The following is a 27,663-nucleotide window of genomic DNA, read 5'->3' on the forward strand; positions in this document are numbered from 1 at the left end:
GTTGTATAGATGGGACAACTTTAATTCCTGACTGATACGTTGAATAATTCTCACCGATAAAGCTGAATGTACTTTGTGACCGTTATCGGCTGTCAACTTAATTTAGATTCGACTGTTATCAGCTTTCTATCCCATCACTCTTAATTATCCTTTCACCCGGATGCGCCCACCATGTTGTGCTAACCAAGTTGCGGCGATCTTTCTCGGGCGAATATTTGCGAGCACGATCAACGTAAAGCCTTGAGGTGAAGTTGCGCTCGACCAATGAATAAAAATACAAAAATCAACTATTCTAATGCGCTGAATGCATGCGACCGCAATATTACGAAATTGATGCTTAATGGACGCAAAGTAACATATTTCATCAACGCAATCCAACATTGTTTAAGAACTTAGCACTATGATAACGTGCATTTTTGCCCATTATCAGTCACCGTTTGAATTATCACGTTTTGCGAGCTGTCTAGTTCTTTGACACGAATACGATGTTCTATGTTGACTATATGATTTTATTAAGTAACTAGAATTATTATGTAAAAGTTGATCTCTGATTTTCACTGAGATGTTTTACGAATACAATGTTCTATGTTGACTATATGTTCCAACGACTATCTAAAGCTAGAGTATGAAAGACATGCTGAATGATTTATGCTATGATTTGTTTCAAATAATCTTGATGTACTATAATTATTTCCAAAGGATTTATTTGATGTAAAAGCGTATGTTCTTTTAAGCATATCACTTACTGAGCTTCACAGTTCGCACTTTCCTATGTTTTGTTTTCTTTCCCTCCCCAAGTAGCATGAGAGTTCAAGGATTCCAGGATTGCTGGTTGCTTGATAGAAAGGTTCAGTCTGTTCACCTCCCAAAATGTTTAATAGTCTTAAGTTAGTATATGTCTGGGATGTAATTAATTGGCCTCTATGAAAGAAGAGTCAGGGCTTGGTCTGTAATAAGTTATATTCTATATGGTAAAATAGTTCATAGGATTATGTTGAAATGAGTTAAATTGTGTACTGTGATAGTTATGCTGTACACAGGTGTACAAGTTAAGTCTAAAGCAAAACGGGTTCATAAGATGTTAATTTAACAAGTTAACTTGGCAGTGGATGTCATAAAAGGGTTGACATCTGCTGTCCTCACATCTCCTTTCTAGAGAAAGAGGTGAATCTGGGAGGTGATGTGACAATCTCCCTTTTAATTACCTCACCGAGTTCATCATCAGATGAAATTTTTATCATGGACAGGCATCATCATGTATTGGACAAGTTTTTATTTTAGCATTCATTGTGCCCATTGCCTTTAGTAGTAAACAATGACAATTTTTAATTTTGTAATCCATAGTAATATATTTCTCCACATATAGAATAAACATTAGAATTGTATTATTATAGTCACTCTAACTTTATATAATACTATGGGAAAGTATAAAATAATTATCTTCAGTCATACTGTTTATTGGAGTTTAAACTTTGTTTTAAGGGCCTTTCTTTTAAGTATTTCCCTTGAAATCTTTGCATGAAATGCAACTTTTCTTCTTGTATATTTTTAGGTAAGAATAATTTTCTTTTCTATGTAGTATTCAACAATAATCTATTGGTACTGTTCTGACTTCTGGTGACCATGATCACAAAGCAGTTTTTTTCATTCAATACAACAAATTGATTGGGTTTTTCTTATGTATATATTAATAATCGATCATTGAAGTGAAACTGAATTGGACCAAGCTGGTTAAATTTCCATTAGATCACAAGATAAAGAGGTGAGGAATTTGTAAATTAGCATTAGAGTGAAGAGTGATATTTGTATTAGAAGTTATCCAACAAGTTTATGAAGTTTCAATTGTCTAATATGTTATTTCAAAAATGTCAAATATGGTCCAGCAAATGGATGACCTAAAATAAGGGAGAAAATAAAATTTGTCCTATATTTTGAAATTGTATCGACCTAATCTAAGTTCTTATAATATTTAAAGTCCTTGAGCTTGAATCTTTACTTTTTAGGATCGGGTCGAACCAATGAAGGGGGTGAAGTTCAAAAATAATTTTAAGAATATGAAAGTTTGAAGGATTATCAATAATGAAGAATTTGGAGAGAAATTTCAATGATATCGAGAGATTGGGAGATGAGAGATTTTTTTTAAAAAGGGATGAGCATATGTGTTTTAAATAGAAATAGAATTTGAATTTAAAATAAAATAATAATGATGATGAAGAAGAAAAAAAATAGGTCAAAATTAATTAATCGATTAATTTTTTGTATAAAAAATTTCACTTTTGAAATTCTTTTTAATTTTGAAAATAAATATTTTGATAGCGGCATTTGTCATGATTTGAGTCGTCAAATTGATTTGATTATCTCGCCAATGTATAATATCTCTTTAACCCGTATCATCATGTGACTGGTCCATGTGTCACATCATTACCATATAAAATTTTTCTTTAAAATATTCTTTTGGCCACAACTTCTTCCTTTAATGTCTAATTTGAATGATCAAAGTATATTGAAATTGTCACTCCGAGTTTTTGCTATGAATACCTTAAAACACTAAAATCATTAGTAAAGAAATATTTGTTATCACTAGAACATATGATATGTTTGAAGCTAAAAAAGCTAACATTTAAGATTAAGTATCAAGCTAAGCGGTGAAGTTAGGGATGATTAAGTGCCTAAAGCATTGAGTCAACCACATAAAAAAAATGTGTAGATTAATGAAAGTTAAACTACTCAATTTATGATTATGGGAGGTTTCCAAGAGGTTGTTAGTGAGCTGATCTTGGAAGGTTAAATGCTCCAGAATTTGTTTTAAGAAGCTAGCTAAATCGTCCTAATCCAAACCTATCCTAGTTTAATCTTACCTCAATACTCGTCTAATAAACTAAGTTGTTTTTGTTGTTTCATTTATTCACTTTTGTGCATTGTTGAAGTTTTCTTTAGTTTGCAACAATGAAGGATTGATTTAATTTTTTCTTCTTTAACTTGTATTTGAGACATGATTGAGTCTACTTAATCAAAGTATATTCATGAACAACGAGCTTTACTAGTTTTAGTGAAAACAATAATTTACTCATTGTCTATTTACTCTTGATTGTGTATACTTGCAAATTTAAGCATAGTATTTACACCTTTTAACGAGCATATAACTAGGCAACATAATATTATATATAAGTTGAGGATTCAAATTTTTTTTGAATGTTTATGAGTCTAATTCTACAACTATATAAATTTGAGCGTCCAATTTTATCACCTATATAAATTTGAGGCTCAATTTTTATAATAAAAAGTTTGAGGATGTAATTGTTACTCTTATTAAAAATTATAGATATTGTTGGATCAACCTAATCAAAAGTCCAAAAGCTAGCTTAAATTCTGTCTTATATTTGATCAAAGCTTCGCTGAAAGTCGACCTGTAACCGATTTGACTCAATCCCACCTATTTATTTATTGGATTAGATATAGATCCAAAAGCTAGCTTAAATTCTGTCTTATATTTGATCAAAGCTTCGCTGAAAGTCGACCTGTAACCGATTTGACTCAATCCCACCTATTTATTTATTGGATTAGATATAGATTACCATTTTAAGAATCAGACTGGTCTATTTGGACCATACTTGCATTAACCAATGATGATGGTGGTGATTGTTGGATATGATTTGGTATGAGATTTTCGGACGTGGCAACTCTTGATCTTCCATGGCCAAAGCCTACACGGCATCGGCACCAGCACCTGAAGATTGAAACAAGAAATTGAAGATTCCAAAATGGCTGAAAATATAGTTTGGTGTCAACGCCGATCTTAAAATATAAGAATCCAACTCAACAAACCATTATGCTCATCCCAATCCATCCATCAATCGATCTCTCTCTCCCTCTCTCTCTCCGGATTCCAACAATGGCGTTTTCTCCCTTCATCCGAAGAGCAATTTCCACTAGATTCCATCTTCTTCGCTCTTCCTCAACCTTCCATCATGCACTTACACGCATCCACCACTCCCCTGCTTCTTCTTCTTCTTCTTCTTCATATTCTTCCTTGCCCTCATACATGCGTGCTGCTGTGTTTTCCGAGCCCAATAAGCCGCTTACCATTCAAGAATTCCACATGCCCCGTCCCAAAGCTGGAGAAGTCCTCATCAAAATCAAGGGTTTCCACCTCTTTTCATCCCTTTTCTTGTTTCTCTTTCTAATTGTACTTTTTTGCGGGAATTACAAACTTTGCATCCTGAAGCACTTCTTCATCATTTTTGTCTATTTCAGACCTCGGTTTTCATTGTAATTTAGACATTTTCTACTGCATGTGATTGCTCTTCAGCTTCCAATTACTTTTCCTTAAATGGCATTACATTTTTTCAAATGCAGCTTGTGGAGTTTGCCATTCTGATCTGCACGTTATGAAGGGCGAGATTCCGTTCCCTAGCCCTTGTGTAGTCGGCCATGAGATCACTGGTGAAGTTGTCGAACATGGACCTCTCACGGACAGGAAAACAATGGAAAGGTTTTGTTCTCGTAATGATTTTTAGCATAGTTATTATTTAGATGTGATTTTGCATGAAAGAAATAAAATATTTCAACCTCTTGCTCATTGCAGATAATATAAGATAGTTAAGCAAGCTCTTGGTTATCTGCTATAAATAAAGGAAATAACGAACAAACTTAAATATGCAAGGATGGTTGACTAGAAAGGGAGTTACAAGTTTATTTGTTACGTTTTCCTGCTATTTCAGACTTCCAATTGGAGCTCATGTTGTAGGAGCTTTCATCATGCCTTGTGGAAACTGTTCCTACTGTTCAAAGGTTAGTACTATTTTCATGCTCGTGCTTCTCTTCAGTTTATCTATTATAATCCTTCAATCCTGATTCTTGACTTTTGAAATGCCTGCTGACAATATCCGTGGTAAAACGTGTGGAGAACTAATTTGATCAATTTGATTACTGAATTGGAGAAAGGGCCATGATGATCTATGTGAAGATTTCTTTGCTTATAACCGGGCCAAAGGAACACTTTATGATGGTGAAACTCGGTTGTTCCTTCGCAGGGATGGTAATATATGTTATTAACCTATCTAACATTATATCTTTATCATTGTTGTTTTAGCTGCAACTTTTCTGATGCCTTTGGAGAAGGAAGCTCTAAAGCGTTTGTGGATATTTAATGAATTGTTGAAGTTTAGCACCTATGAAGCATGGACATTCCATTTTAAGGGGAGTGTCCTTGTTGGACACGTATCAAACACATATACATCTGGACACATGTCCGATACACAAATTTCCATGCCATATTTTTACCTTTTTTTTTTTAATTTCGGACATGTGGGGACATGACTAGAAAACTTCCAGGACACCACTGGAAATTTTTAAGGAGAAAATGGTCCAATCTTCTATGTTGGACCCAAATTTAAAGCCCAAATCAATTAAATGTTACCAAAGATAAAAAAAATATAAAATAAAAGTTCATTTTTTAACCAAAGATAAGAAATACAAACATAAAAAACTTGAAAAACCTAAAAATTTCATCTCCTACAATTGTTTAATAACTTGACATTTTATACGTTTTTCGTGGAGTAAATTTAGTATTTATGTTAAGTTTACATGTATCCTAAACAAATAATGAAAAAGAGGAGCATGTCTCTTAGTTTATCACCCTTATTGTTTTTTTGGGTCATTTTATAAAAAGGGGTTTTCAGATAGGTGAATAGTTTTCTTCTTATCAAAAGAAAAACAAAGGTGAATAGTCCTGGTTCCTAGAACCTTAGATAAGGCCATAAGAAGACTTGCAGTTCTCATATTAAAATTAGTTAGTAAGAAAGACTTTTCATTTGATCTGATACTCTTAAATCTATTATCCAAGCCTTTGAATCTGCACTTTTAGCATTTAGGCCATTAAAAAGATACCTAGTTGCGCCAGGGAATGAGTATTATATCAGTGGTGAAGTAGAGGTAGTTGTTATTTACTATTGGAAATTTTGAGGCTAATCTAGAATCCTTTGGAGGAGTTTCAGTTGCCTTTTCCCAAAAAATTACGAGTCTTTTGTGCAATTAGCTGAACCCTTTTTTCTTTTCAATTCTATTTCTTTTTGGGATATCTGCAAGCGAGTGTTTAGGTAGGATACTTGCTTGACCCTATACACTTAGGTTGTTAGAAACTTTTTGAATTGAATATCCTAGGTACGTGACTACCATTGTGTTTGTATCCATTCCTTTAAGACCCTTTATTTTTCCACTTTTCCACTAGCCTCATGGACCAATAGGCCAATATATGGTAGTTTTAATTTGTTGGTTTGAATCCATTCCATGTAAGGTATACTCTATTTATCTTGTTGGGTTTGAGTGGGATTTAAATTTTGTAAGTTTTTCATGGATATTCAACCATATATCCTTTGTGATGTATTAGCATTAAGGGTAAATTACGGTAATTCATATCAATCTTTGTTAAATCCCTAGTTAATCCTTTTTTAGTTTTCTTGGTGGTGTACAAATCATTCTAAATTCTTTTGTAATTACAGTCTTCAAATGATTATTAACAATTGGAAGGGTTTTATATAGTTGTTTTTGGTGGGGAAGGGTAACCTCTACGCCTTGCCCTTAGGTCATTCCCCTTTCTCTTTTCATGAATACATTGTTTCGTCTCCTATAAAAAAAATCCTGTTTAATTTTCTATTTGAATTTTAGTTTGCTTTTAATTCTCTATAAATAGAGAATCTTTATGTTGTATTCCATAACTCTTATGCATAATAAGATTTGTGACTTGATTCTTGGAGAGAATTTTTTTTTATTCTCTTAGGGTACACGTACACCAATTCTGGATAAAGTTTTTTCAACACGAACAAAAAACGGATTACCTAAATGGCAATGGATTTTGAACGAGATGTAATATTACAATAGAAATTCAGATTAGTTCAATATACAGTTGCAACAAATAAACACTAACAAAATTACAAACGGACATTTATATGCTCTCTTAACATCTTGGATGGATGGATCTTTTTTTTTTTTTTTTTTTGAAAAGGAAACAACTACAAAAAGAGACTAATGGTCTAAATACAAAAGGGAATGAAAACAAGTAAAACTAGTCAAATACAGTTAGAGCAAAGATGCAAACAATATAAGGAAAAGCATAGATCTTGGATAGAATAACCACTAAAATTAAGTGGATTTGGGATTGGAATATGTAAAAAAATCACCCCTAAAGATCTTGCTGAAATGCAAAAATTAGAAGATGAAGCTAAGACACGTATTGCAAGGAATGCACCTAAACAAGTTCCTTTACCACCTTCACGGCATATACAAACTGAATCTCAATCTTTTGGAACTGGAAGTGGAAGTATGATGGGTAGCTATTCAAATTCTTATTCAACAATGGAACAAAAGAAAAGGAAAAGAAATGTTAGTGCACTAGAGAAATCATTTAACTTGGCAATTCGTGATCAAGTAGATTCGGAGATAACTAGAATGTTTTATTCTTCAGGTTTGCCTTTTCACTTGGCTAGAAATCCACATTATGTCAACATATTTTCTTTGGTTGCAAATAATACTATGTTGGGTTATATACCTCCAGGGTATAATAAATTGAGAACGATTCTTCTCCAAAAAGAAAAAGCAAATATAGAGAGATTGTTGCAATCTGTGAAAAGTACATGGTTTCAAAAGGGGGTAAGTATTGTCAGTGATGGATGGAGCGATTCACAGAGGAGACCATTGATTAACTTTATGGCAATTACAGAAGGAGGACCAATGTTTCTTAAAGCTGTAGATTGCTCAGGTGAGACTAAAGACAAATACTTCATAGCAAATTTGATGAAAGAAGTTATAAATGAGGTGGGATATGAGAATGTGATTCAAATAATCACTGACAATGCTGCAAATTGTAAGGGTGCAGGACAAATTATTGAATCACAATTCCCCAACATAGTTTGGACACCTTGTGTAGTTCATACCCTCAACCTTGCTTTGAAGAATATTTGTGCTGCAAGAAATATTGATAGTAATCAACATGTATTTGCAGAGTGTAGCTGGATTTCTGAAATTTCTGATGATGTTATGTTTGTCAAGCACTTTATCATGAACCATTCCATGAGGCTTGCTATGTTCAATGAGTTTGTGTCTTTGAAGTTACTTGTAGTAGCAGAAACATGATTTGCATCTACCATCATTATGCTTAGAAGAAGACAAGACTTGAGTTCCACCACATAAAGACTTAGAAGTATCAAGAGAGAGGATGAAGTGTATCAAAAGATACTTTAGTTCAGAGGATGAGCGAACAAGAGTAAACATTGAATTTGCCAATTTCTTTACAATGTCTTCAGAGTTTGCTGAACATGATTCCATACGTGATAGATATAATATACCTCCGTAGAGTTGGTGGGCCATCCATGGTGCCTTTACTCCAATTTTACAATCACTAGCTATGAAGTTACTTGTTCAACCTTCTTCTTCCTCGTGTTGTGAGCGAAATTGGAGTACATATTCATTTGTGCACTCCATGAGAAGGAACAAGATGACACCAAAACGTGCAGAAGACTTGGTGTACATCCATAGCAATCTACGTCTTTTATCAAGAAGAACTCCTGAATATTTCAAAGGAGAGACGAAAATGTGGGACATTGCTGGAGATTCATTTGATTCATTTGAAGGTGCAGGAGTGCTTGAAGTAGCTAGTTTATCTTTGGACGAACCAGAATTGGAAGCTGTAGTTTTTACTGATGATGGTGATCAGAATGAAGCTTCGAGTAGTTAAGAGGACATTGGACAAGAATGAAGAAAATATGGCTTGGCTTCTTCGATTCTATTTTGTGGTTTTGTAACTTTTATGGTGTTCAACTAATTACTCAAACAGTTAAACTTGTTACGACTTATGACATTGGATCGTTAGTCATCTACTCATCTTATCCATGGTTGTATCTTGTATGGTTGTTAATGGTGTTTTTAAATGGAATATTTTCCAATATGTTTATTTCACGACATATATTTAATTTTTTTAATAAAAAAAAAAAATAACGTGTCCCCGACGTGTCGTGTCCTACTTTTTTGAAAATTGGCGTGTCGTCGTGTTGTGTGTCAGTGTCCGTGCTTCTTAGAACAATATAAGGAAACGCATAGATCTTGGATGGAATAATCTACATCAAAGTTGGAGAGAGAATACCAAGATGAAGCTTTAACTCGAGCTCCTTCAAAATGTAGTATAAATGGATCATTTTGAGATTATCGATATAAAGAATGTAGTTTCAGTTGTCTTTCGTGGGATGGATGGGTCATTTTGAGATTATCAATATTAAAGCTTCCCTGTTGGTGTTCTTTTATCCAATTTCTTTTATAGTACTGTTAATGATATATGTAATTATCAGGGGGATTTTTTTAAAGAGTTTACAGATTTCTTGTCATATTTTTTTGTTAAAAGATAGAAAATAGAGAACACTAAGTTTACGTGGAAAATCCTAGATCAGGGAGAAAAAACCACGATAGACAGTCTCTTTCTATTATTTTAACATAAAATGAAAGTTACGAGAAGCCATATTTATAGGCTCTAGCAAGTCCTAATACAAAAAAAGGAAATAAACCTAGGGTAAAGTAAAATACTAAAATACCCTCGAGGCTATAAACTATCAACAAAGTCCCTTATTTCTAACACTCCCCCTCAAGTTGGGGTGTAAATGTCAATTAGACCCAACTTGCTAACACATGAGTCAAAACTTTGCTTGAGTAACCCTTTGGTGAGAACATCAGCGACTTGTTGACTAGATGGAATATACAGAATACAGATACTGCCATTGTCCAGTTTCTCTTTTATAAAGTGTCTATCAATCTCCACACGTTTCATTCTATCATGTTGTACAGGATTATTAGCTATGCTTATAGCCGCTTTATTATCACAATAGAGCTTCATAGGTAAAACACTGTCTTGATAAAGATTAAACAGAACTTTCTTCAACCAAATTTCTTCACAGATTCTCAAACTCATAGCTTTATATTCAGCCTCAATGCATTTTTTGTTAGTTTTCCTGAACATCAGACTTTTACCTAGAGAGCTTTTCAAATATCTCAGAATCCGATTCACAGCTTTCATATGTTCTTCGTAGGGTGCCTGCATAAACTGAGTAACAACACTAGCAACATAGGAAATATCTGGCCTAGTGAGATGAGTAAATCAGCTTTCCCACTAGACGCTGATACCTCTCTTTATCAACAGGAACTTTGTCAACAGAATCTCCCAGTTTCACATTGAATTCAATAGGAGTGTCAGTAGGTCTATATCCAGTCATACCTGTTTCTTTTAACAGGTCAAGAGTGTATTTTCATTATGAGACAGAGATTCCTTCTCTTGATCTTGCCACCTCCATACCAAGGAAATACTTTAGATTCCCTAGATCTTTGATCTCAAACTCGTCAGCCATTTTTTTTAGCCTGGTGATCTCAGCAGTATCATCTCCTGACAAGACAATATCATCTACAAACACAATTAGAAAAGCAATTTTTCCAAATACTGACCTTTTTGTAAACGTGTGATTAGAGTGTCCCTGAGTGAAACCTTGGGACTTAACAAAGGTAGTATCATCTCCTGACAAGACAATATCATCTCATCACTACATGCAACTCTATTATTCTTTGGAACAATATTATCCTCAACACACAAGTTAGTATTATCAGGGCCAGTAGTACCTTGAGCTTGTATTGGTTCAGATTCAGGGACCGGAGCCGACGGAGCAGTAGGGGACACCATTTCCTTTATGAGATTCTTCTTGTAGTAAGTTATCCAAGGGACTTGTTTAGTGGATTTGGTGTCATGGGCACTCAGGATGGGTTTAGGAAGGAGTTCAGGAAGGTCAGTAGGGACCGAAGATGTGGACCTGTTGGTCTTTTCACTAGTACTCTCTCCCTGAAGATGACTAATGGGGAGAAAGGTTGATCCTTAAGGAATGTTACATCCATGGAGATGAAGTATTTTCGGGAAGAAGGGTGGAAGCATTTATAACCTCGCTGGTGAAGGGGATACCCAACAAAGAGAAATTTTTGAGCATGAGGGGTAAACTTAGTTTGGTTAGGGCCATGATTATGGACAAAGGCAGTGCACCACTCCTTGAGGCATTTAAGAGGGGTTTGGAGTTGGAGGGCACGGGAAGACATTCAATTAATAAGATGAGCTGCCGTCAGAATTGCATCCCTCCATAAGTAAGATGGAAGTGAAGTAGACAGCATGAGAGATCGTGCAACCTCGAAGAGGTGACGATTTTTCCTTTCAGCCACCCCATTCTGTTGAGGGGTATAGGCACACAAGCTTTGGTGGACAATACCATTAGAAGACAGAAAATCACGAAGGGTATGGTTAAGGAACTCAAAGCAAGGAGACCCCCTCTCTCCTTTCCTTTTCATCCTTGTGGGAGAAGTGTTAAATGCCTTAATCAACCGGTTACATGAGAAAAGAAGTTAGGGAGGTTTCTTGGTAGGAAAGGACAAAGTCCATGTCTCAATTTTGCTGATGATACTCTTATTTTTTGCAAATATGATGTTGCTATGCTAGAATCTCTTCGGACCACCCTTGATCTTTTTGAATGGTGCTCTAGTCAGAAAATTAATTGGGAGAAATCATCTCTCCGTGGTGTTAATGTAGACCTAGACATGCTGAATTTGATGGCAGCTAAGTTCAATTGTAAAGCTGAACAACTTCCTCTAGTCTATCTCGGTCTTCCATTGGGGGGTTATCCAAAAAAGACAGTTTTCTGGCAGCCAGTTATTGATAAACTTGATGGTAATCTAGATAAATGGAGAAGGTACAACCTTTCAAGAGGAGGAAGAGCAACTCTTTGTAAGTCAGTTCTTTCAAATCTCCCCACTTACTATGTCTTCCTTCTTGATACCAAGAAAAGTGTTATCCATCTTAGAAAAAATTTTGAGGAACTTCTTTTGAGAAGGCCACAAAGGGGGAAATTAAACCATTTAGCCAAATGGGAACAAGTGGCTAAATCTCAAGAAGGAGGCCTTGGTTTGGGAGGCTTGAAAGAGAAAAATATGGCTCTTTTAGCAAAATGGGGTTGGAGATTCCAGCATGAAGGCTCCTCCCTTCGATGCAGAGTGGTCACAAGTATTCATGGCAGTAACAGGTTTGGGAGTCACACATCCGGTAAGGCAGGAAGTAGCCTTAGAAGCCCCTGGGTCAGCATATCAAGGGCTTGGCTGAAAGTGGAAAATCTGGCGGTTTACGTATTAGGTAATGGACTTAAAATTGCTTTCTGGTTAGATGCTTGGCTAGGCAATCCCCCTAAGGTCCAAATTCTCCAGCTTATTCAGATTGTCTACTCAACCAAATGGTTCTGTGTTGGAACATTGGGATCATAGCACCAATTCTTGGAGCATTTCTTTTAGAAGACTTTTGAAAGATGAAGAGATTACTGAATTTCAAGATTTGTTAAGCCTAATCTCTCATCTAAAGATGCAAGATCGCCCTGACTCAAAGGCTTGGTCATTGGAATCCAATGGAATTTTTTCGGTTAAATCCTTAACCAAGTACCTTCGCAAAGTCCCTCGAATTGATCCCCTCTTAAGTCAAGCTCTTTGGAAGTCCAAAAGTCCGGGGAGAGTAAATATAGTCCTTTGGATAATGGTTTTTGGAACCCTAAACTGCTCAAGCGTCCTGCAAACGAAGCTTGTCTCCCATTACATCTCTCCCAATAGATGTGCCTTGTGTAAAAAGGATTGGGAAGACCTCCAGCACCTCCTTTTCGATTGCTTTTATGCACAAAACTGCTGGTTTTCGCTCTTCAATGTCTTTAATTTGAGTTGGGCTATTGGGGTAGATTTTAGACTTAATGTCCAGCAGCTGTTGATAGGTCCGGTTCTTAAGAAATCTCATCAAATTCTGTGGGTCAATGCTGTAAAGGCTGTGTTAGCTGAATTGTGGTTTGAACGGAACCAAAGAGTCTTCCAAGACAAGGAAACTCCATGGTTTTCAAGATATGAAGCAGCCAAGCTGAAAGCCTCTCTTTGGTGCTCCCTCACAAGCTCCTTTGCAGCATACTCTAGTTAGGAAATTAGTCTAAATTGGCATTCATTTCTTTCTCCGGCATTCTAAAGTCCAAGCTACAAAGAAGCTTTAGTTCATAAGGCTGTGTTTTTCTTTTTCTTTTCCAGCTCGGTTTTTCTTTCTCGCTTTTAAGCCTTGTATCCCATTGTATTGCTTTAATTTAGAGGATTTTCTAGTGTTCGGATGTTATGATGGGTGCTAAGGGGGTGTCAACCTAGTTGAGATGCCTGGGTGCACTTGCTGATCCTTTTGATTTTCTTGTAATTTGAGCATTAGTCTCACTTCATTTTCTTAATGAATAAAGAAACTTGTTTCCTTTTTTTAAAAAAAGGAACTCACGACCATTATCACTACGAAGGATAGAAATTTTGGTGTTGAACTGAGTCTTAACAGTAGTGTGGACGAAACCTTAGATTTATCAGCAAGGAGAAAAACCCATGTAAGACGGGTATGATCATCAATAAAGGTCACAAACCAAAGTTTTCTCTAACTAGGTGGTAATAGTCGAGGGACCCCAAACATCAATATGAATAAGGGTGAAGGGCTGAGAAGGTTTGTAAGGATAAAATGGAAAGGTGACCATATGCTATTTTGCATGAATGCACACATCACAAGATAAAGAAGAGACACCAACTTTATTGAACAAATGAGGAAATAAATATTTCATATGTTGAAAATTTGGGTGACCAAGGCGAAAATGCCACAACATACAATCTTTTTCTGAAGTTGAAAAATAAGAAGACAACAAACTAGTCCTATAACAGTTCCTAGAGGAAGTATCATCATCAAGGAAATAGAGTCCCCTATTGTGTCGGGTAGTGCCGATCGTCTTCCCCGAGCTCAAGTTCTGAAAGAAAACATTATCTGGTGAGAAGGTAACTTGACAATTCAGATCTTTAATTATCTTATTAATAGATAGTAATTCTAAGATATTCTGGGTACATGCAGCACATTCTGTAAAGTTAAACCATCAAAAGGAGAAATATGACCCTTGCCTGCAATTGGAGCAAAGGACCCATTTGCAATCCGAATCTTTTCATTACTAGCACTCGGAAGGTATGATAGAAAATTATCAGAAGATCTAGTCAAATGATCTGTAGCCCAATCAAGTATCCATGGTTTCTTACCATTTATGCTGAGGAGACTTAAGGATTGAGAGGTACCTAATTGAGCAACGACCCCAAGAGAAGAGACACTAGGGTCACTTTGGCAATTCACTTGAGGTTGTGACTGGGAGGCACTCGCAGATTAACTCATAAAAGCCCGACTAGGATTGGGCTTGTCATCTGGAGGATGTCTTCTGCCATTCGGTGGTCTATCATGTAACTTCCAACACTGATCTTTTGTATGCCAGGGTTTCTTACAATGTTCACACACCGGGGTCTGTTTCCCAATTTTCTTGTTATTATTAGAACCAGATAATTTTGCATTAAAAGTAGCAGAATCAACACCAGGTACAGTCTGTAAAACCTCTAATAGTCTACACCTATAAAAGGAAGGGTAAAAAGGGAAGTTCACAAATGAATTTGGTTAAGGGGGTAGTGGAAGAGGTTGAAACGGTTTCAACAGAAATAAGGAGGGATTGCGTTGGAGTGGGGACCACGGGGGATTGATCAAAAAGGGCAAGGAAAGGAAAAATTTTGAATTAGGAAGAGGAATTCTTCATGGAGAGATTTCCCCAGCATCTCTCGAAAACCAGCTAGTTTGGTTGGCTGAATCATTGGGAGATAATAAAGAGCTTTGGAATATAGTTTTGCTTTTCGATTCTTCTTCTATCATCTATTTCCCTGGTTTGTTTGTCTGTGTGTTTAGTCGAAAGAAAGAAAAATTGCAGGTTCTTAACACAGTCGTGATGTTCATAGCACTAACTCTGTCTTCCTCTAGACGAACCTCAAAGCACACTTCCATAAGAGAAGGTATAGGCCTCTGTCCCAGTATACGGCCTCACACTACATCGAACTTAGAGTTCAAACCAGCTAGTAAATCATAAACACGATCGACTTCCTCAATCTTGGAATACCGGACGCCTCCACAAGGACAATCCTAGATAATTTCATGACATAGGTTCATCTCCTACCAGATTAGGGACAATTTGTTAAAGTATGAAGTGACATCCACAGTCCTCTATTTGCACTCGTGTGCCTGTTTACGCAGAGTGTAAAGACGAGACGTATTCTGCCTCTTAGAATATAATTTCTGAACTGCATCTCAGATATCTCGAGCAGTTGCAGCATACAGCAACGGTCTCCTTATCTGAGGTTCCATATTATTAATCAGTAGTAATCGAAGCATGGGGTCTTCTCCTTTCCAAATGCGCTCCTGAGGATCCCCTGGCCTAGGTCTTGGTATCTCACCCGTTAGATACTCAAACTTGTGAAGCCCCTTAAGAGCCATTTTAATGGATTGAGACCAGGAGAAATAGTTCTGACCATTCAACTTTTCTCCTGCAATTTACCCTGAGGAATTTCCCATAAATCTAGACAAATAGTTTGTAGTAGTTAAAGCAGGAAAAGAGGTTACCAGATTCTCTAGATATATCGATAGACCGGAAGGAATGTCAGAATTCACTATACTGGAATTTATGTTTGTGGAAGTACCTAGGGCTGCCCCAAGAGTAACAATTTGTTGCTGAAAACTTGCCTGAAGATTAGCCAACTGTTGTTGAACTATTATCGGAGATAAACCAATCGAACCTTGATGTTCATAACTAGGTGGCACATAATGAGGAAGGCCTGACGACTGTAGGTAGGTTGCTTGCGGCTGGAAGGGAAAGGAGTCGAGGATTCCCGGTGGCTGCAAGGGCCTTGTTGCCACGACAGAGGCGGACGACTCACCAATCTCGGCTTCAAGGTGTATGTTTCGGCTACCGGCAACAAGGTTGGAGAGAGAGATAGTGGCGACACTTGGTAACAAAGGAGGAGTGCCGACGACATTGTGAAAAAGGGCGGCGACGCTAGGGTTTCCATCAAAGGGTTGCGACAACGCTAGAGTTGGATGGATATGCAAGGACTGAAGATACCGATCAACGGCGGCTTGGACGGCAATAGCAGCGGTGGTAGTAGCGGCGGTGGTTAGAGGCCACATCACCAGCTGTGGTGGAAGCGGGGCTGGTGCAGAACTAAGGTTATCTTGAACCGGTTGGTTTTAGCCGATGGCGGCTAGGGTTTTGTCACCACGCTGTGATACCACGTTAAAAGATAGAAAATAGAGAACACTTTTGTTTACGTGGAAAACCCTAGAATAGGGAAAAAAACCACGATAGAGAATCTCTTTATTATTTTAACATAAAATGAAAGTTACAAAAGAAGCCATATTTATAGGTTGATACAAAAAAAAAAGAAATAAACCTAGGGCAAAATAAAATACTAAAATACCTTCGGGACTATAAACTATCAATAAAGTTCCTTATAACATTTTTCTTTTTCGTGCTCTTTTATGTTTTTTTTTGAGTTTGTACTTCTCTTTTCGTTTTTCAATATAATCTTATTTTTTTAAAAAATAATTCTAATAACAAAAATTTAAGGGTGATTTGTGCAATTTTTCATCCATGGGTTAGATTTTGTTTTGGCAACTGTATATAGATGCCAGCTTCTGATTTAGGACTATTTGGATTTTAACCAGAATATTCACATGCTTTTTAAGAATGGTACTGAAGTTGATCAATTAGGAATCAACATCTTTCTTGCCTCTCTCCTGTGTGAGAAATTTATATTTCTTGTGACCCCGATGGTTATTTCAATTTCATTTTAATATCAGCTCATTCCTTTCTTGGTTTTTTTTTTATTATTATTATTGGGGGCGTTCATAATGTGCATACAATTGAATATCACAATTTTGAGTTGATGAGGAGTTTAATTTGTGTAGGGAAACCAATATATATGTATAGTATGGGAGGCCTTGCTGAATATTGTGTCACTCCAGCGCATGGAGTATCTATTTTACCAAAATCATTACCATACACAGAGTCGGCAATTCTAGGATGTGCAGTTTTTACTGCATATGGTGCCATGGCCCATGCAGCTGAAGTGCGCCCTGGGGATTCCATTGCTATTATTGGAATTGGAGGTGTTGGTTCAAGGTAAACTATTTCATTCTTTATTGTATTATGTGGTAGGCGTTGGGTGGTCGAAAATTGGGCTCTTATTAGTTATTTCTCATTCTCCAATGCTAAAGAGTGAGATCAAATAGCCAACTTTTTTGTTTTATTTTATTTATCAGTGTTGGTATCATCATCATCATCATCTTTTGATATTTATGAATGTTTGGGCCAACTTACATGTATTTCGACTAATCTCACGGGACAACCTACTTAACCACACGACATTTGGGTTTGATTTCAAAGAAATACAGTGTTGGTTGCTATACAACCTAGACCTAGTGGAGGAGATTAATGTAAGACCTCCAATTGTCTACACTTTTGTAGAAAGGGATAAAAAGGGAATTGCTCAAGAGACAGAGGAGTATAGGGACGACATTTTCTGTTATGAATATAAGCACCATTGTGGTTATGAATGAGGGACGAACATGGAGGTTTGTAGAGGGGCTTTGAGGGAGGAATTGAGGGTGTGGGGCATTTGAGTTGAGAATGGTAGATTGAACGTCGGCAGGTTCCACTACGGAAAATGGTAGACTGAACGTCGACAGGTTCCACTGAAGCTTCAACCAATGTTGCGATTTAGGCCGTTGTCGACTGATACCTTCGATCTATTCTCAGCTCGATGCAGACACAACAGCTGATCGGAACTCACCTAGTCGACTTGTTGTCTATGTCAGACACAGCCGCCCAGTCGGGGGCGTTTCCAACTATGCCGTTCCTGCAGCTGATCGGGTCAGACGCAACCACCTAGCCGGGAACATTTCCAACCACGCCATTCCTACAGTCGGTCGGGTCTCCAGCCACCTTCCAGCCAATCGGGTCCAACACTGCTCAATCGTTTGGGTGCTATCCTCCAGTCGATCGGGCCCCAGTTGCGCCAGCGTCGAGTGTAGCCGCTGTTCAAGCCGCGTCTTCCAGTGGGTACCTGACTTCGGCACTGCTCTCCTCTTTTCCAGCTGTACCGCAGTCGGGTCCTTCATTCCAGCGCAACCCTATTTAATCGTTTCTGCCCTTCCCACAACTGAGGCCTCCTTTTCTAGTTCAAGTGGGCAGAAGCATCCCACACCGACACCATATATTTCTCCTCAGCATGGGTCAATTGGTTATGGCGGCTCCATTGGAATCCAACAACAGTTAGTAAGTCTTCAGCAACAGATTGTAGCACTCTGGGCAGTCTTTGGGACCACGACAAATCTTTAGACACATTCCCATCCTGACATGACGTCTGGCCTTCCGTTGTATTTGGAAAATCTGGTAACAGCTTACCCTAGTTTACCTACTGCAAATATGTTGTCTGGTTCTGGGGGGAATTCTGCAGGGATAACCATAAGAGAGAAACTAAACGGCCAAAATTATTTCTCCTGGTCTCAATTCGTTAAAATGGTTCTCGAGGGGCGACATAAGTTCAGATATCTGACTGGTGAGATACTTAAACCAAACTCGGGGGACCCTCAGGAGCGTGTCTAGAAGGGAGAGGACTTTCTCCTCCGTTCAATACTGATTAACAGCATGGACCTCAGATCGGAAAACCCCTTCTCTATTCAGCTACTGCTCGGGATATTTGGGAGGCGGTCCAAAAACTGTATTCGAAAAAGCAGAAGGCTTCACGTCTATATACTTTGCGGAAACAGGTCCATGAATGCAAACAAGGGACCATGGACGTGATGGCCTACTTCAATAAATTGTTTCTACTATGGCAGGAGATGGACCTGTGTCGTGAAATTTTCTGGAATTGCTCATGCGGTAGGGTCCAGTATTCGAAGATTGAGGAAACTGATCGTGTTACGACTTTTTAGCTGGTTTGAACTCAAAATTTGATAGTGTCTGGAGTCGAATGTTGGGACAAAGGCCGATATCGTCTCTTATGGAAGTTTGTTCTGAGGTTCGATTAGAGGAGGATAGGACAAGTGCTATGAACGGTTCCGTGGTTACTACTGTGCACTCTGCAACTTTTGGGGTCAAGTCCTCTGGGTCTGATAATGACAAGCAGAATGGGAAATTTCCTCTGGTATGTGAGCACTGCAAAAAGCCATGGCACACGAAGGATCAATGTTGGAAGCTCCATGGTCGACCTCCAAATGGCAAACGTCGCCCTCCGAATGACAAGTTAAAGTCTGGCCGAGCTCTCGTGAGTGAATCTGTTGATGCTGTGTCGCAGTCTCAGGTGACCAATCCAGTTGACTCAGGTACTATTGGGATTGACATTATTGTCCAATCAGGTACTCCTCAATCTTTTAGTTTCTTTATTGAGGGAAATGAATCTTGGATACTTGACTCAGAGCAATCGATCACTTAACTGGATCATCTGATCAATTCCTCTCCTAGTCTCCGAGTGCTGGAAGTGAGAGAATTCGAATTGCAGATGGGTCTTTTGCTCCCGTTGTGGGGTCATTTGTCTCCGTTTCAGGGATTGGTTTTACAGAATGTGTTGCACGTATTGAAGATTTCTTACAATTGTTGTCTATAAGTAAAATAACCAGAGATTTAAACTGCAGAGTTATTTTCTCACCAGATACTGTTTCTTTTCAGGACTTGAGCTCGGGGACGATGATTGACATTGCCTAGCATGATAGGGGCCTCTATTTTCTTTCCAATGATGTTTCCTTTAGGATTTTGTCTAGGACTAGTTTGTTATCGTCATTTACTGTTTCTGAAAAAGATTATTTGTTATGGCACTCTCGACTTGGACATCCATACTTTCAATATATGAAGTACTTGTTTCCCCATTTCTTTCGTAATGTGGATGTTTCTTCTTTGTTTTGTGATGTTTGTATACGTGCAAAACAGCCTAGGGTTATCTTTGCTTCTCAGCCTTGTAAACCTTCCCAACCTTTCCACTTGATATATAGTGATGTTTGGGGTCCATCCAATGTCACGACTGTGTCTGGCAAGCGTTGGTTTGTCATTTTATTGATGATCACACTCATCTTACATGGGTGTTTCTCCTTACTAATAAATCAAAAGTGATGCCTGTTTTTCAACAATTTTATACTACCGTCGAAATCCAGTTTAATACTAAAATTGCCATTCTTCGAAGTGACAATGGGCTGGAGTTTGTTAATCATACCCTTCATGAGTTTTTGACTATGAAAGACATCGTCTATCAAAATTCGTGTGCCTATACTCCTCAACAAAATGGGGTGGTTGAATGGAAAAATCGTGATCTTGTGGAAAAATCGCCATCTTGTTGAGGTTGCTCGATCTCTCATGATTCCTGCGTTTTTACCCTCGTATCTGTGGGGGGATGCTGTACTCACTACAGCTCACCTCATCAATTGAATGCTCTCTCGCGTTCTTAAATTCCAAACACTCCCTTAGTGTTTTAAAGATTCTTTCTTATCCACTCATCTTTTTCCAGATGTTCCCCTCCGGGTGTTTGGGTGTACCACCTTTGTTCATAACCACAGTCCTCACCAAACTAAGTTTGCTCCTCGTGCCCAAAAGTGTGTGTTTGTTGACTATCTTCTTCATCAACGGGGCTATAAGTGTTTTCATCCGTCCTCTAGGAGGTACTTTGTCACTATGGACATCACGTTCCTCGAGGATAAATCCTTTTTTCCTGTTAGTCCTCTTCAGGAGGAGACCATTAGTGAAGAGGCTAACACATCCACATCCATATATTCTTTTCCTATAGACCTTCTTGAGCCTATCCCAGATACAAACAACCTTGTCCTTTCTACGAAACAAGTGCCCTGGATAACATACTACAAAAAGAATCTTAGAAAGGAAATAGTTCTCCCTGTTGCTCCACCTGAAATTGTCCAAGAGTTGGAACCGGCACCAGCTCAAGGTACCTCTGTTTCTGATGATATAAATGAGTATGTTGGGGGTGATGTGGTTCATGAGATGAATTCAGATGAAGTCGAGATCGTGGATGGTAATGAGTTACCAGGGGGTACTCAGGAGACTGAAAGCTTGCAATAGAAGGATGAACGTGGGCCTCGTCACTAGTCTTGTACTGATGAGCAGTTAGAACAACATGGTGATTATGATGTTACTCTTGATTTGCTAATTGCCCTTGAATTCCCGAATGGAGAGCTGCGGTTATGGAAGAAATGAGAGCACTTAAAACAAATAAAACTTGGGATCTGGTTGTACTTCCTAAAGGTCATAAAACCGTTGGGTGCAAGTGGTGTTCACTGTTAAATATAAGTTTGATGGGACTCTTGGTAAGTACAAGGCCAGATTGGTTGCACAAGGGTTTGCTCAGACATATGGGGTAGATTACTCGAAAGCCTTCTCTCCAGTGGCGAAGCTTAATATGATTTGAGTTTTTCTTTCGGTTGCTGTTAACAGAGACTAGCCTTTACATCAACTGGATGTAAAGAATGCTTTCCTGAATGGTGAGTTAGAAGAAGAGTTCTATATGAGCCTTCCTCCAGGTTTTGAAGCACGTTTTGATAGTCGAGTCTGTAGACTGAAGAAATCCCTATATGGCTTAAAACAGTCTCTGTGAGCTTGGTTCGATAAATTCACTACTTTTGTTAAGTCCCAAGGGTATGTTCAAGGGCATTATGATCATACTTGGTTTACTAAGAGATCGACATCAGGGAAGGTTGCTGTTTTGATTGCCTATGTTGATGATATCGTTTTGTCAGGTGACGATACCGCTGAGATTGTCAAATTAAAACAAAGGATGGGGGATGAATTCGAGATCAAAGACGTTGGAAGTCTGAGATATTTTCTTGGGATGGAGGTAGCAAGATCAAAAGAAGGAATATCCGTCTCTCAACGGAAGTATCAAAAGAAGGAATATCCGTCTCTCAACAGAAGTATACTCTTGACTTATTGAAAGAAATAGGAATGACTGAGTGTAAACCTGCTGATACGCTTATGGAAGTTATACTGTGGACTTGATGAAAGAAACAGGAATGACTGAGGGTAAACCTGCTGATACGCCTGTGGAAGTTAATAGCAAGTTGAGAGATTTATTGAAGATGTTCCTGTAAATAAAGAGAGGTGTCAACGTCTTGTGGGGTAATTGATTTACCTGTCTCATACCAGACCTGATATATCATATGCTGTCAGTATTGTTAGTCAGTTTATGCAGGCTCCTTATGAGAGACATGGAAGTTGTTACCCGAATTTTGAGGTATTTGAAGTCTACTCCTGAAAAAGGCTTAATGTTCAGAAAACATGACAAAAGGTGCATTGAGGCCTACACTGACTCAGATTGGGCAGGTTCTGTCATAGATAGAAAATCTACTTTAGGGTACTGTACCTTGTGGGGAAATCTAGTTATCTGGTGAAGTAAGTAACAGGGTGTTGTTGCTAGAAGTAGCGCTGAAGCAGAATACAGAGCTACGAGTCTGGGAATATGTGAAGAAATATGGTGTTGTTGCTAGAAGTAGCCCTGAAGCAGAATACAGAGCTATGAGACCAGGAATATGTGAAGAAATATGGTTAAAAAGGGTTATGGCTAATTTTCATCAGGACAGTCATGGTTCCATGAAACTTTACTGTGATAATAAGGTTGCTATCAGTATTGTCAACAATCTTGTGCAACACGATAGAACCAAATATGCGGAGATTGACAGACACTTTATCAAAGAAAAACTGGACAGTGGCAGTATTTGTATTCCCTACATTCCTTCGAGCCAATAGATTGCTGATGTTCTCACCAAAGGATTACCAAGATAGAGCTTTGACACTTGTGTTAGCAAGTTGGGTCTTATTGATATCTATGCCCCAACTTGAGGGGAGTTGAAATATGATGTATTTGTCCTAAAGGACAATTTTGTCTTTTTACTTGTGTCTACGGCTCTAGGATTTTTAATCGTGGTTTTTCCTCCCTGATCTAGGGTTTTTCACGTAAACCTTTTCTTTTTTCTTCTCTTATTTTCAATAGTTTGTATCATATCTTTTTAATTTCTTTTTATGTCCTTTTGAGAGTTTGTATCTCCAAAAATTTCAATTCCTTTTCATTACCTCGATGAGAAGTCATTTCTCGTTCAAAAAGAAAAATTCTTAAAGGAGGAAGTCCACTTTCCAGTGGTGCAACTGTAGGAAGAATTGTCCTTTTGGATTTCAGATCATACTTGACGTTTCTGAACTGGATGGTTGCAGCCTTGCAATTTCCAGAACCCGAGTTTTGATTCTTTGTTTACCTGAGGATTTACTTGTTAGAAATTTTAGCAGCCAATAACTTGCTAGTTCTTGATGCAGAGATATAGAAAGAGAGTTTATGAAGGATTATTTGCTCGGGACGACTCTTTTTTGTGGTTCCTCACTAAGCTTAGATGGTCTCCCATTTTTGGAGGTGGTTAAAGACTTCCTTGTTAGGCCTTTCGAGGTGAAGGAAATTAAATGGTTGATGAATATGGGCTCCAACAAAGCACATACTCCTGATGGTTCCACTGTAAGGTTCTTGAAAAAGAGTTGGAACATCTTCGAAGCTGATTTCATGGACAATGTCCAGGTTTTTTTTTGGGGAATAGTCTTGTGAATGTAGCCATTTATGAAGCATATTTTCCCTCATCCCTAAGCTGAGCATGGCACGGTCTTCACATGACATGACAAGAACATAAGGACACTCCAATTTCTAAACGAGTTGAATACCAATTGCTCAGTCATAGCAATATCTCAACTGCTCTAACCATACTAAAGTATTCTCATTGATGTGTGCAATCCCCTTGCTATCCGTATCATTTCCAAATATTTAAGAAATGTGATACTATAATAAATACTTCAGTTTCGGTTGAATATATCTTTCAAATAATATTTACAAAAAGAAAAAATGTTTTGTAGCTTTAGAATGCTCAACACAGTATGTAAAATATATAGGAAAAATGAAAAAGAAAGAAAGATTGCAAAACTAATTTGGTGAAAGTCAGAGCATCATATCTGAATTATAGAGATTCAACATTTAAACAACATTCTAGGAAGGCATGTATCCCGGAAGTATACACAATTTCCAATCCGGTGTTTTTTTCCCTTCTTTTTGTAACATTATATTTCTCCAGTTGCTTGCAGATAGCAAGAGCCTTTGGTGCTTCTCATATTATTGCCGTTGATGTTCAGGATGATAAACTGCTAAAAGCGAAGACAAGTGGTGCTACTCATACCATTAATTCTCGTAAAGAAGATGCTATTGAAAAGATAAGAGTATGTACTTTATTCCTTAGTAGAAGTTTCCAAGATTCATACCATTAATTCTCGTAAAGAAGATGCTATTGAAAAGATAAAAGTATGTACTTTGTTAGTAAATTCCTTGGTAAAAGTTTCCAGGATTCTGCCTAAGAACAAGTTGTCGTATGGATCATGAATCATGGGAAACCAGTAATATGCACGGTAGATGGAATCATCTTCAAATGATCCTCTTTATTTATGTATTTATTTATTTTGTCGTGTTTGATTAATATACTCTTTTCTCGCATTCAATTTCGTATTTTTCTTTTACTAAGAGACCTTGTTCTCATTCTTCAAATTATCTACATGTCCTGGTTTTTCAACATCTCAGTGCTTCATCTAATTCAAAATTTGTGTTTTTATAAAAGGCTGCGTTTGTTATTCAAAGTTTGGGAAAAATAATTGTTGATTCCAATGGATTACATGAGGTGTATTACTAAGTTGACTTCAGTATAAGGTGTGGTTTTGTATATTTTATCTTATTTTATTTATTTATTTTGGACGAAACAACTTTGGTTGAGTAAAAACAAAAATACAGAGACATAAAAAACCAAGCCGACAAAAGGGGAGCCAAATTATACGAAGAGGCTCTAGCTATAGAACCAGTAATAAAGGTCTTCAAAATCGAAGCGTAAAGGGAAACATGAAACTTAACAAATAAAGGGAAACATGAAACTTAACAAGTAACAAGGGACCGAATATCACGAGGATCCATTTCCAACTCTCCAAACACTATTATTCCTCTCATCCGAAAATCCCACATAATTGAACACACCTAGGAAGTCAAAGATAAAACTCTTCTCATGTATGGGTGGATGGAGGAGGAACTCCCTAATCACGTCACTAGTATCCTTGTGAAGAGCGAGTGAGAAACCAAACGTTTGAAAGAAATCACTCCAAATAGGCCTCACAAACTCACCACTCCAAAGAATGTGATCCAAGTCTTCTTCCTTTGAATAGAGAATACAACAAAAGGAACCAACTAACGAAGGCATCTTCCTTGCAAGCCGGTTCACCGTGGCTAGTCTTCTATGTAAACCTTGCTAGATAAATAACTTGACTTTCATTGGGATCTTTTATCCCCCAAAGAGCAGAAAAAACTGACTCACTTAAGGGGAAGGATCAATGAGACTATGCTAGAAAGAATTACAGAAGATCCCTCCTAAGGGTTGGGACTCGCACCCTAAGGTTATTTCTCCCCGATCTAAAGACAATTGCCTTGAGCAAGGCCAAGTGAGAGACTACATTCATCGTGCCCTATTGGACAAAAAACGAGGAGAACCAAACAAAGACGACTAGGAGCTCCATGACCCAACTAAAAAATCGGACACCACACGAGTTTTAGAAGACAAATGATGGAGACTTGAGAATGCCAACCAGAGGGGTCTATCCCCCACCCATTGGTCTTCCCTAAAAAAATCCTTCCCTTCCCCCACCACTCGATGGATCAGAAGAGAAAGGGGGAACTCGATTATTTTGGCTTTTAAGGTATTTGAATGTCAATGATTCTTTAAATTTTTGTTTATGCAATTGGAGGGGCATTTTTTTGTAATTCCATATCGCTGCAATGTAACTGAGGTGCTGACAGGAAATAACAGGTGGAATGGGAGTGGACATTGCTGTGGAGGCATTGGGAAGGCCACAGACGTTCATGCAGTGTACACAAAGTGTGAAGGATGGAGGTAAAGCTGTAATGATTGGACTTGCTCAAGCTGGTTCTGTAGGCGAGATTGATATTAACCGCCTTGTTCGTAGAAAGGTCAGCCTTTTCTTCTTTTGTTTATGTTCTCTCTCCCTGAGGTAGCATTGCTGCACGTTTCTTCAGCGTCAGTTTTCTATTTCTCCAATTTAATTGGAGTATGTGGTTTTACTAACTTTGGTATTGTGGTGTTAACGTGTATGCTGGAAGGGGAAAAATGGGGAATTAATCTGTATACTAGGAGGGCAAAATGGGGAATTGAGTGAAGTAGTTAGTTAGAATGGGTGACAGAAAAGAGGGTAGCAATTTAGGGGCGTTTGGGCACCAACTAGAAGTTGGTGGAGTGGGTTATTATAGTTCACTCTATGTTTGGGGTACCAAATATAATCGGTGGCGTGTACAACTATTTATAACCTATAATTAAGTATAGTGACAATTTTAAAACCTTCAAGGTTACAATATTTACTATGTTATTCATCCTCTAGTTTCATTTTTGCTACAGTATTTACTATTTCCTATCCAAACAAAAATAGTTTACACTCAAACACTATTACAACTCAAACTAAAATAGTCTGCACACCAAATATTAATTATTATATAACTCACCAACTATAATAACCACCGACTATAATAACCAACTCAGCGTTCTAAACGCTCCTTTATATTCTTGCTATAGATTACAATTGTAGCATCTCTACATTTGTATATTCTTGCTGTATTTTTGGTGTTTCTCTCCCTGAAGACATAACATGTAGATTAAATGTTACTTCATGAGCTGGAATATGTTTAACAAACAAGGCTCCACGAGTTGGAAGTTTTTGCCTCTTTATCTCTTTATGCACAATATGAGCTTGAGTGTGTTAACCATGTGTTACTTGGTGCAGATAAAAGTGATTGGGTCTTATGGAGGAAGAGCAAGGCAGGATCTGCCTAAGTTGGTTAAATTGGCAGAATCAGGAATTTTCAATCTTAGCGATGCGGTTTCTCGAAAATACAAGTTTGAGGATTCAAACCAAGCATTTCAAGACCTCAATGAAGGAAAAATCTTGGGTCGAGCTGTTATAGAGATTGCCTAATTCCTTCACTGCCCCCAAATCTCATCACCTTTTTAATCTTGTATTGTGCAACTCTTCAAATAAATATTATGTTACTTTGAAATAAGCTTCTCTGTTTTCTTTGTGCCTAAAATGTGGAACTTGTCTTGGCTTCTAAACGCTATTTTCGTGCTAGTTGTGATGTGGGAAAATTGTAATGAGTATCCTTTTTATGGAAACTAATTAATAATATAGCATTTTTTAAAACAAATTACAAATATAGCAGATCTTCCCCCAATATTCTGCTTTACTTTTTATATATTCCTAAAATATCCTTGATTTCAAAGGAAAAAATCACGCACGATTCTCTCTTCATTCTCTCAAGAGAACATTGACTCACGCAATTTTCTACATAATTGGGGAGATTTTCTCTTCCCCATTTCTCCATTTCGATTTCTTCTGGAGATTCTGCTAAAAACAGAAATTTTGCATTCGATTCTCCTCTTTTTTGTTCGACAAGAGATTTTCTTCCGTTCAATTTTGCTTCTGCGGCGATTCTCTTCCCCTTTCTTTGCGTTCGATAGTTTCTTTGCATTTGATAGGTTGTGCAATCAATTTCGGGCAGTTCCTTATGTGATCAAACTTAATTTTTTGGTTTTGTTTTTAGTTATTCTCCTCTCAGTTTATGCTTTTGCAG

At 37.7% G+C, this 27,663-nt stretch overlaps 1 protein-coding gene and 1 pseudogene across 2 annotated transcripts; both read left to right on the forward strand.

Annotated features, from left to right (window-relative positions):
* The first annotated feature begins 3,588 nt into the window (after positions 1 to 3,588).
* On the forward strand, positions 3,589 to 27,237 carry LOC120090273 (GroES-like zinc-binding alcohol dehydrogenase family protein). The gene is made up of 8 exons (XM_039047840.2): positions 3,589 to 4,142; positions 4,357 to 4,492; positions 4,722 to 4,791; positions 4,945 to 5,038; positions 16,874 to 17,087; positions 24,068 to 24,209; positions 25,822 to 25,992; positions 26,817 to 27,237. Exons 1-8 carry the CDS (start codon positions 3,830 to 3,832, stop codon positions 27,006 to 27,008), a joined length of 1,332 nt encoding a protein of 443 aa, XP_038903768.1. The 5' UTR covers positions 3,589 to 3,829; the 3' UTR covers positions 27,009 to 27,237.
* On the forward strand, positions 6,985 to 8,871 carry LOC150032771 (uncharacterized; annotated as a pseudogene). Its single transcript, XR_016524285.1, has 2 exons — positions 6,985 to 8,115; positions 8,174 to 8,871. The product of XR_016524285.1 is annotated as an uncharacterized LOC150032771 (transcript).
* Positions 27,238 to 27,663: the final 426 nt, after the last annotated feature.

The sequence above is a fragment of the Benincasa hispida genome, chromosome 11, assembly GCF_027475165.1.
Source record: "Benincasa hispida cultivar pf3 chromosome 11, pf3_genome.v1.1, whole genome shotgun sequence".
In the NCBI taxonomy this organism is placed as follows: Eukaryota; Viridiplantae; Streptophyta; class Magnoliopsida; order Cucurbitales; family Cucurbitaceae; genus Benincasa; species Benincasa hispida.